General features: G+C 38.6%; 1 protein-coding gene across 1 annotated transcript; it reads left to right on the forward strand.

Moving 5' to 3' along the window:
• The first annotated feature begins 426 nt into the window (after positions 1–426).
• Positions 427–1371, forward strand: LOC147231045 (myosin light chain 3). Its single transcript, XM_086152122.1, has one exon. The coding sequence runs from the start codon at positions 522–524 to the stop codon at positions 1128–1130; it is 609 nt and encodes a 202-aa protein (XP_086008248.1). The 5' UTR covers positions 427–521; the 3' UTR covers positions 1131–1371.
• Positions 1372–11811: the final 10440 nt, after the last annotated feature.

Here is an 11811-nt window from a genome sequence, read left to right on the forward strand (position 1 = left end):
TTAAAAAAAAAAACAAGTCTACAAGTTGGCAGAGGCCATTTAGGATTTTCATTACAATTCTGTAGTTTGCTAGAGTGATGTTTGCGGAAAAAAAAAAAAGAAAATAAAACCAAAATGAAGTGATTCCCAGACTTTTAACAGTTGGCAGAGAAAGCTATTTTAGTCAATCCCCCTCTTGGGTTGATATATTGTTCGCTCTGATCCCTTTGTCTGTTTGAGAGACAGAACATTTTTGGCCTAATGCAACTGGACCCTTGTTAATGACAGCGAATAGCGCTGCCGACTAGATGACAACAGCTGAGAACAATACTTAATGTTGACATCACTTGCTATGAAGATCTATTTCAGGTTTCTTCCTTTTATAGTGTGCCGTTGGAAATTGCACCGTAGCTCCCCAGAGCAAGCGCATATAAAAGCTTCGGATGAGGCAGTGGTGCTCCGTGCTCTTGGGTCATTTTCAATCCCTTCAACCTCGCTTGTTTCTCAGCAAGTACAGACTCACCTCTGAATCCCTTAACAACATGGCACCGAAGAAGATTGAACCGAAGAAGCCCGAGCCCAAAAAGCCCGAGCCTAAGAAAGATGCCGCTCCGGCCGCTAAGCCAGCTTTACCCCCAGAGCCGTTGCCCGAGCCTCCCAAGGAACCGGCGTTTGACCCTAAAAGCATCACTGTCGAGTACAGCGCTGACCAAATCGAGGAGTTCAAGGAGGCCTTCACCTTGTTTGACCGCACACCGACCGGGGAGATGAAGATCACCTACGCCCAGTGCGGCGACGTGATGCGAGCCCTGGGTCAAAACCCCACCAATGCAGATGTGCTCAAAGTTCTCGGAAAGCCGAAGCCGGAAGACATGAGCACCAAGATGGTTGACTTTGAGACCTTTTTGCCGATGCTGCAGCACATTTCCCGTGCCAAAGATCAGGGCAATTTCGAGGACTTCGTGGAGGGTCTTCGGGTTTTCGACAAGGAGGGCAACGGCACCATCATGGGAGCCGAGCTGCGTCACGTGCTGGCGACTCTGGGAGAGAGGATGACGGAAGATGAAGTGGACAGACTGATGGCCGGTCAGGAGGATGCCAACGGCTGCATCAACTACTCCTCCTTCGTGAAGCACATTCTCTCCGGTTGATACGGACATTTGAACATAAAGACTTAAATTCCGCCACTTTCTGGACCCTTTACCTAACTAATGTCAATTTAAAGGTGAGCATGACAGATGGCTGACAATATTATTTTTATGTGATTAAAAGAGAGAACAAAACCTCATCAACAAAAAAACATGATTAGTAGACTTCTATGAAACCCGATGCAATGCCAGTGGAATGTCCCAGACATCCATTAATAAAAAAAAACAAAAAAAAAAAACAAAATGCCTGGCGGATGTGTTTGAATTTTTAACACTCTCTTTCAATTCAAAAGTGAATTCTTTATGCTGATAAAAGTCCCCGTTTCTTCCCACACAATATTCCACATAAACTGTGTTAATGTGATTAGGGGGGAGATGTATTGTTTGCACAGAAGGAGAAGAAGACAACAAAAAATGGGATTTGTCTGCCTCTGAAAATAGAACAGATTTTATTCCATTCTGATTTATACAAAGCGCCCTGTTGTTTTTTTTTCTTTTTTTTTTTTTTTGAGCTTGAAGGGCAGCTGCTGTGGATCAGTATATACTCCCACATCGGGGACGCACATACATACACACACACACACACACACACACACTCTGTTTCCCATGTGACGAATCCAAGACAGGTGCTATAAGGACAAGCCTTTCATCTGCCATCGTCAAACGGTCTGACATGGGTGTGCGGCGGCTTTTAAACATTTAAGATTCACGCAATAATTAAACATGAAAACATCATTCCGGTTGGTGAGTGACAGTAAAAATCAGTCAGTCTGTCTTTTAATATTTACAACTCGGAAAAGAATAAAGGACTCAACAACACTCATTCGGAGATACACGTTAACCCGGTGTTTAATAGACGGGGGTTGATCAGAAAAAGTGATTATATAAAATCCCAGATGGAGGACAGACCATCAATTCATATCCTCTCCACCTGTTTCTCGCTGTTTTTCCAGTCGGGGGCGGAGGGACGACAAATGAGTAAATCAGAATGAGTCATCGGACATTTTAAACAAGGAAGCTGATGTGAGATATGTGGCTACTGAGGCACACAAGATGAAATGCCGGGAATGTTTATTTTCCACCCCGTGCCTTTAAACGTTGGCCCAACATCGCCCAAACGACTTGCTCTCAGATGATCGGACTTTGAAATTCTTTGATCGTCCGACTCATCATCTTTTCACATTTCAACATGTCAGATGCTCATTTATGATCAAATAACCCGGACCCTCACTGCGGCAACTGATGGGTCTTCGCGGTCCGTGTTTGGAATCCAAGTGCAAATTAGCAGGGTAAACCAATAAAACGTCCATGGTGAATATTAAACTTAATAAACACTGACATGCTGGCATGTGAGCACTTAGCCCAAGTACTCGAATCAGCTCATGGCGCTCCTGGTATAGCTCCACATCAGACAATTCCAATTACCTTCATGATCCACTAAAATACTATTTAGCCAAAATGTCTGGCTATAAATGGAAGTGCACGTCCATCAAACCGTGACTACAAGAATCCATTACATTATTTCTAAAACAGATGATGCAGTCTCTCTGCCGTGAACACATTTTAGTTCAGACTGAAATACCCTGTTGCTTTGCTGGATAGTTACGTTTTGACTGAATATTGAATGCACCCAAAAGACTCCTATGAAGGAACAACGTTGCAAACAGGACAGCCGTAGAGAACTTCTGTCAAGCTGCGACGTGTTTGTTTACTGTTATTCACTTCGGCAATGCTTCAATTAGAGTTGAACCTTTAGGGATCTGAAGATGGTTTTGCGACTTAATCTGTCGACAACTCACACCCCTGAGCATTGAATCAGCTCAAATGTAAGTATTGTTTTATTGATAACCCATTGTACTAATGTGTGTTTCACCACGTTGCTAAGATGCTCTTCCTGGAGTAACCGATTAATCACATTTGAAATGCAACGTAAGAAAGGGTCAGGGGAAAGCTGGCTAGATGACCCTTGATAGTTTTAGACAATTTGTTGATTTTTCTGTTTTATTTTTATGAAATTCTAAAATCTTATATTCCCTGTGTGGTTGGCATCTTTCCCTTAATGTTGTGATGTAAGTTTTGGAGGAGGAAAGCAGAAATTCTTCAGACAAATAGACAAAAGAGGAATAAATTCACCATCTGCATTCTGGAACGTCATAACAGATCATTTTTTCGTAATAACAGTCAAACCCTCAACTCTTCAGAAGAGGATTCTTTACACAAAGGACAGGGGACTCATTTCTAAGTTACAAAGATAAATGAGGCCCATTGAATTTATTTCAGTTTACCGTTAAATGAGTACCACGATCCAGCTAAATGAGAATAAGCGGCACTTACTCTATGTAGCTGCCAAGTACCTGCAAATGAGGTTCTAAGTGTACTGGACACCCGGCACCACACCAGTTGAAAGCCAGCTTGTGATTATGACCTATTGCGGTAAATCTGCAGCTGTTCGCTTCAGAGCCCATAATCGTATATGTGGTGCTCCCTTTGCCCCGACATTGGTTTTGAATTTAGTTGTGTGGGAAATTTCCCATTCGGAGGGTCTAAACACAAAATTAAACGCGGAGTGAGTATGCTGAGGATATGATAATGATCATTTGTAACCTCTGCTGTCATTTAGGGATGCATTATGTACTCTGTTATGGATTATATCCAAAATTGTACCCTTTACATGCTTCTCAGCCACCAAATCTGCCCTTTGAGAAAAAAAAATGAATAATATATATTTTTATAAAAGTTCACAGAAAGGCCCTCCTCATAACTGCACCAAGAGCCTTCTTGCTGTTAGGCCAAAGATCTAAAATATCCCTTATATATATATATACATATATATATATATATATATATATATATATATATATATATAAAGAGTGGGCCAATGCACACATGAAAATATCACGAGGCTTGATTTTCCCATTTGAAGTGGTAATTTGTGAGAGCCTCCCAAAATGCCAAAGGCAACATGCAGTGTTTGATGCCTAACAGTCATTGTTGTGGCAGTCACTCACTGAATCTTGTTTTTTTTTTTTTTTTTTTTTTTTTTTTTTGCTGTCAAACCAACTTTTTTTAAACTTTTTCTTTTAATTTCTATTTTATGGAGTAGTTTTGTCATGGATGCTTTTGTTCTACACGTGATGTTTTGCCTCTCACTTAAATGATGTTGGGGAGGTTTTGTAATTCATTTTGACTCCAATGAAAAAACCTGATCTGACCATTTATTTTTATTCTTTCAGCACTTTGCTGCAGTCTGTTTGAGCTGAGAAAAAAAAAAAAGAAAAAGAAAAAAAATATTGTACATACCTTCACATTACCATCATTAATCTTAACAATAACAACAGACCAGGGATGACAATAATAAATGAAATTCTCAATAATACAATGACCAAGAGTCAATGCAAGGTGTTTCAAGGTCAGGGTTAACCAGCATCGTTTGTTGGCAGGCGATCATTTTTCACAGGGAGCAACAAATTTCCCCCATTCTCTATTAAAAATAGATGAACCAATTTCATCTCCTATGAAGTTTTACTGGATTTTGAATTACAAGACCGGGTTTTATTTTTGGCAGATGGAGTCTAATATTATGTATAATATTACCCTTGGAGTCTAAGTCACTGAGATCCCGACGAAAGACTTCTAAAATGTAAAATAATACCTAAGACTGGGTCTCGTACTGTATCATTTGAAGACAATCAAATGAGACTTATTATTATTATTATTGTTATTATAATTATTATTGGCATTATTAGCATTAGCAATGGCATTATTAAGATTACCATTAGCATTATTTGCATTACCACCATTATTCTCAATATTATCTGAACTTCAATGATTTTTTTATGTGTGTTTTTGAGTTCAATATTCATCTGAGGATTTTACCTCAGATTCCAATACAAATCTGAATATTTCTCTTTTTATTCTCTTTAGAAATATCAGGTGGTCAGAAACCAGCGGGGGAATAATAAGGTCATTTAAAGAAACAGCCCGTAATTTGTGTCAAATATAAAAGGTTAAGCAAACCGGAGTGTGTGTTCTGAATCTGGTGTCACTTTCAATCATCCAATATATTCAACACACCAGGATAGCAGCGCCCCATAATGGGACGCATTAATTCGCAAGGAAAATCAGTCCAATGCACTTTCTTTCTTTTCCCTTTGGCTGCTTCCTTCGGAGGGGGTGGGGGACCACAACTCATCATCTTCCACCATCCAACCCCATCTTATGCATCGCCTCATACCAATTATCTTCCCATCTTTTTTTTTTTCCCAATCTATCCATAAATCTCTTCTGGTCTTCCTCCAGGCCTTCAGCCTGCAGGTTCCAACATCAGCAATCTTCCACCCAGATCTTCACCATCCCTCCACGCTTCATATACAAACCATCTCAATCAATCTCCAAAACGTCTAGCATGTGTTCTCCCACCGATGGACTTATTTCAGATCTCATCCAGCCTCTTCTTTCCTAGAGAGAACCTCAACGCCTTCACCTCTGCAATCTCCAGCTTTGCCTCCTATCTTCACGGATCATCACTGGTCTCGCCACGGTCTTGGTCTGTTAATTTTTTTAATAATAATTCCCACTAGTGACATTATGGCATTCAATGAGCTTAACTTTTCTTTTTTTTTTTTTTTTTTTTTATAATAGTAATATCACTCCTGAATGCAAAGTCATGCTTTAGATTACCATTAACGTGGAACCGACTAAAAGGAATTGCTAATTCTACTAACTCGTTAGCTCTAATGACAGCTGCCCCATTGAGTGATGACGGTTAAGCTATCACTGGAATACTGTGCCTGAAATAGCTTGCAGTCGGGGTGTGTAATGTACCCCTTCCCCGCCTTTACTTTGGGTTGATTTTATCCATAAATTATAGTGGTATTTTCTCCTGAATAGTTTGAGTCTTGAAAAACAACAATTAGGCGGATTAATCAAACATGTGATATTCTCCTGGGGCAAGAGCATAAAAAAAATCAAGGCATTAAGCACATCAATTAAACATTTTATAATTATTTGCAATATTCTGTTTTTGAAGCACGTCACGCAGGTTATAAATGGTGTGCCGACAGCAGAGGAGGAATGAAAAATGTGTCCAATAATAAAATAATAACATTTACATATATATAAAGATTCATGACACCATTACTTATAATAATGATAATAATAATGAAAATAATAATATAAAAAATATTTACAAAAATATTGGTCATAAATTAGACATTAAATTTAAATAACGCTATCATCCTAAAATGTATATCAAGAAAATCAAACATAAGGACTTACCATTGCAAGCAAACAAATTTTGGGGGGGGTCATCTGTCTAATATGGCTTTTAAACAAAAAGGTCTTTTACACAATTCAGGCAGAACCTTTACATAAAAACTTGTCCTCTCTCAGTCTTCATTACTCTTTTAGCAACACATTCTGTGTGTTGGGATCAATATTTTTCACCTTGTGCAGTACAGAAACCAGATCAAATGCACCTCCAGAGGCAATAATGAGCCATGCTTGAGCTCACTTCCCCCGAACCAGCGAGTCTAAACATTTTAACCCATCCATTTGAGAGAAATCAAGACCAGGTGCTTCATTGTCATTACATTGTCTGTGATATTTGCATACAGAGAGGAACAATTTGTCACAGGAATAATTTTAAGCAATTAACCCCAGACGGGATACGATACACAATACCTGTCAGGCAACTGAGAGAAATGTATCGTCTGACGGTTGTCGGTTCACTCGGAAACCAACTACATTTGCTTCATTTTCTCTCTCAAAACCTTGGAGAAAACTAAAAAAGAAAAAGAAATATTGACTGAAGTAAATCTGCAGATGCTTATTGTGTGTTGGATGGCCTCAGAAAAATAAGGGCTTTTCAATGGTGGAACTTTTATATTACAATGAAATAGTTTGGCCACTTATTAACTGGTGAGAAGAAAATTGCAAATGTTGTGATTTTAATGTATTTATTTGATATAATATATAAAAATCAGCAACTTTTATACTTAGCTATTAACTATTTGAACATTCATATACCTAACGTAACAGGAGAGCTCACCTCAGCATGTGAAACTACAATGCATGTACTATAGAGTCTTCATTGTGTAAAAAGCACATTTTAGGAATAGACAGGGATCCTCTATCTATTCTTAATTTTTGAAGAGTTGATGTTCGAGGCCCGCCCATTAAATGTATGCTCACACTGCTTTGCAATTCACATGGTGGCGGTCCAACTAATAGTGTGTCGAGCAAAGACAGTTGCAGCCAGTTTACTAATTTCTGAATGTTTTGAAGGGTGAAATCACCTGTGAATCTACGCTCCGGGGCCAATTTCGTTGTGAGATATTTGACTGCTGCTTTGTGCGTCGAAGTGCGGGGGATGGAGAGGGTCGGGGGGAATCAGCTTGCTAAATCTGCTGCTACAAACAACACGGCGCCTCATGATCCTTTATGCACACTGTTATTTATTCATCCTTAAACTCCATTTTAATCAAGCTTTGATAAATACAGATAACAATCAGAAAACTTTTTTAATCTTTTGATAGAATTTTTTAAGAAGCTTTGATAAAAATCTTTAAAACCTGAGATTTACCACTCTATTGGAATCGAAAGCCATATGTTTAACCTTGAACCACTCCTTTGACAAGTGAATGTGCATCTTTTATGCATTGGCATTCCAAGAACACTTTTACAATGCAAAAAAAAAAAAACATTTAAAATTGCTTATTCATCCATTCTTGTCAAGATCTTTTTGTTGCAACCACTGTAGACTTTTAATTTCCTCCCTTCAAGTCCAGTTCAGAAGATTCAACAATAATTAACCATGAACTGGATGACTGGCCTTTTCCCATTCATACATTATTTGTAACGCTTATCCTGGACCGCTGGAGGCTGCAGGCCAACACAGCGTGCACGATGTGGGATTCACCCTGGAACCGTCAGTTGTTGACACATAAAAACATGCAACCATTCACTCTTTTATTCACAAATCTGGGCAATCAGGGTCTCCAATGGACCTGCCGCATGATTTTGGACTGTGGAAGGAATACGAAGAACCTGCTTTTGGATGAAACCCATGCAGACACGTGGACACTCCATAAAGCAGGGTTGCTCAATGCGTCGCTCGCGATCTACCAGTGGATCGCAAAGGTACTACCGGTAGATCGCATGACATTGCATTAACTAAAATCCCAGTTGTTCAGACAGCAGTCATTTTCCACACAAAATATGTCAAAACCAAAAGCCTCAAGTGAAGCATCGCTCCGGGTGTGTCACATCATCGTCACTAAGGATGCCTGTTAGCAGCTATTGTCTGGACTACGATTCAATTCAGTGCAAGTCATCAGAGTGAACTTGGGTAATGACAAAAAATGTACTTAATTATTTTGCGTCGTGTCATATTGGCTCATGCGTTTATCCAAGGTACATCGACATACACTGTACATATATCGAACCAGAAATCGTCTGGCAGAAGCCCATACAACTACACAATGGAGCAGCGCCCTTGATCAATTTTTCACCCACCCAAGTCTCATTTAGGTCTATCATACCTTAAGAGTTGTTCTCCAAACGAATCATTAGTCACATTTTTTTTTACTTTCTATGCAATTAATCATTTTTAAAATTTCACTGAACCTGAATAAATAACCAAGCTATTGCCACTCACCTCAGTGCACGTTAAATTTGTCATTCTATCTGGGATTGTCACATATTAGTTTATCAGAGCTGTGCAGTGGCGTGGATGTATGATGCCGTTCACCATTTAATGGAACCAATACCCACGTTAATTCCACACCCCTTTCTTCAGAAAATAAAGGGAAATAAGTTCAACTATACAATACATTTCACCACTTATATAAACAGTAGTAAAAAGTAGAAAGTTCAAGCCTGCTCCTTTCCTTGTCACATTACATATGCATGAAGTAGAAATACATTTTTAAAAAAGCCACATGAGTCACATAACATATGTAAAATGGTACTTTGACATCAGGTTTGTAGAAATACATATGCAATTTATTCAACTTCGGTTTGTCACAGTGCAGCTCATGCAGCTCAATGTGTGTGTGTTATTATTTTTAGTTTTCGGTAGTACAAGCACCATTCGGAAGTCAAAATTACCAGAGATTTCTGAGGCTGATGAATCTGCATTTCAATACCAAAAGAAGACATGTTAATTAGCCATAGTTGGCCAGTAATTATGTATTTATGTGAGATTTCTTTTAATTGTAAGGATGCTCCCAAAACAAATTTTCTATGTTTGCATGTGGGCGTGCATAAATTAGCTATGAAACTGGCATTTTTGGGATATTCATCTTGAAAGATCTTAACGCCTATACTCTTTATTGACTTTGAGTCAAACTGGTTTTCTAATCATTTATAGACAGTCTGTGGAGTATCACAGACACTGCAAAGAAAACAGAAAGAAATGAAGCTGCTGTTGTATGCCATTTAAATTCATGCCAATCACCAGGAATTAAGTAATTTGGCCGGGCATCATATTAATGTCTCATGGTTCTGAAGGAGAGCACAATTTAAAACTATGTCCGTAGGATTGAGGGTTCCAGACAGTGTTTCTTATTTTACTTTTATTTTTTTTGCAACTATGTAAGGATTAGAGACACCTCCTCTGGCCAAAACATCTAAGTAGCACTAGGAAAACGGCCCCCGGCCTCTTTTATTTTTTTTCTTGTTTATCTTGTTTTGTCTTGTTTTTCTTTAAGTATTATGTTAAAATATTAAGTTTACTTTGCTTCAAGAGCTGTGTTAATTCCAAATGTGAAACAAACCCCATTCCATCATATTTGTTATTTGTTCCATTAAGCATCATTTATATATGCATATATATATATATTTCGTTTCGGCTTAAAGGTGCAATTTATCAGTCCACACTGCTTTTGCAACTCCCAACAACTGATGGGCTGAACCAATGTGGGGCCCCTTTAAGAAAACCATTTCAAATCAAAGCTGAGAGGAAGAAACCCACCAGGTCTCTGAACAAATTAATGAATCCACTGTAATATTATGGCTTCATTTTACAGAGAAAATAGACCCCCACCCCAATCCCCTCACTTCCACACAGAACCTAAAATGGATTTCTTTTAATACATTTTAATCGCTGCATTGGATATAGTCATAAGACAAAGATGCTGAAAAAACTTCACACCAATGAAGCAATAGTATCCCCCAATATCAAAAATCAAACAAATAAAGTAAAAAAAAATGAAAAAAGAACAGAATACATACATTCATATATACCAAAATACACATATATATATACCGGTAATTAAATTTAACGCAAAAAGGTCCACGGTATGTTCCCTGTGTCTACCAAGGTTTCCCTCTTCAATCAAAAAACATGCAGTTGATTTGACCCTTAATTGTGAATGTCTTGGTGAATGGTTGTACGTCTCTATATGAAGTAGAAATGAAAGAGCGAGTGGTTGTATCTATTCATCTGCGGCCTTGTGATCGACTAGGAAATGGACCATTTTTTTGCCTATTGACAGCCGAGACAAGCTCCAGCAACCTCTCCTGAGCCTGACTGCGTGAGAAGCAGTAAAGAAAATGAATGAATTAATTAATGGATAAATAAATGAATTAATAAATAAATGAATTAATAAATAAAGTTTATCTGAACGTATGCCTAAAATATTTTTCTTGACAAATTGAATGCAAAACAAAACCTTTTCTCACAAATAGAAATGTTGATACTCATACAGACAAAACAATGGGTGTATTTTATAGTACTGTTTTTTTTTTTTCTCTAAGGATGAAAGTGTGTCTTGTTTACTCCTATTAATCAACAATTGATTGCTTCTGAAAATGTGCACTACTTTTTTTTTTTTTTTTTTTGTCAGATGACCTTGTAAAAAGTGAGAATAACATCCTACTGTTTGAAGAGGGAAAAATGTTACCTGTTTACATTGAGTCTCATTTATTAAAGGCCATGAAATATACAGTAATTTACAGGAAATTTGCTATTGAGCCACACACTAAGAGTCTGTTGATTGAAAAGGACAAAAACACTCAGGTAGTAAATTGAAAATTCAAATAAAAGAATGGAAAAAAAAAGAAATAAAGATAAATAAATGAATGAAATAATGAATGTGATAATGTTAAAAACCATGGCACAATAGGAACAAACACTTTAATTTAATTGCAATTGATTGAATCCTACTCCTTTTGAAAATAGTCGGACAATACTGAAAACAGTGTTGTGACTGCCCCTCCTTGAGCTACCAACTCATTGTGGTGGAGGGGTTTGTGCGTTCCAGTGACCCCAGGAGCTCTACTGTTGGGGGCTGTACACCCCTGGAAGGGTCACCCAATACAGACAGGTCAAAGGTGAGGGATCAGACAATGTGACTCAGAAGACCCTCATGAAGAGAAACAGGCTGAACTTAGCTTTCCCCAGACACGGCTTACTGCGTCCCCCCGGAGCAAGGCGAGGGACGGGTCGCTCATGGGCTACATGAGTCTCTCTTCCCCCTGGGCTCACCACCCATAGGAAGGGCCAAGGGGGTCAGGTGCAGTGTCAGCGACTTTGCCGGTCCAACCCTCAGCTGCAGAAGTTCTCTCTAGGGACATGGAATGTCCCCCGTCTTACAGGGAAGGAGCCCAAGGTAATACGCAAGGCAGAGAGATTCAGACTAGATATAGTGGGATTTACCTTGACACGTAGCATGGGGTCTGA

The sequence above is a fragment of the Fistularia commersonii genome, chromosome 9, assembly GCF_037954325.1.
Source record: "Fistularia commersonii isolate RoL2024-O1a breed Wild chromosome 9, RoL_Fcom_v1.0, whole genome shotgun sequence".
Classification (NCBI taxonomy): Eukaryota; Metazoa; Chordata; class Actinopteri; order Syngnathiformes; family Fistulariidae; genus Fistularia; species Fistularia commersonii.

What these genes read in the sequence shown, in the direction of transcription:
- LOC147231045 (XM_086152122.1), top strand. Translation starts at nt 522, where the DNA reads ATGGCACCGAAGAAGATTGAACCGAAGAAGCCCGAGCCCAAAAAGCCC.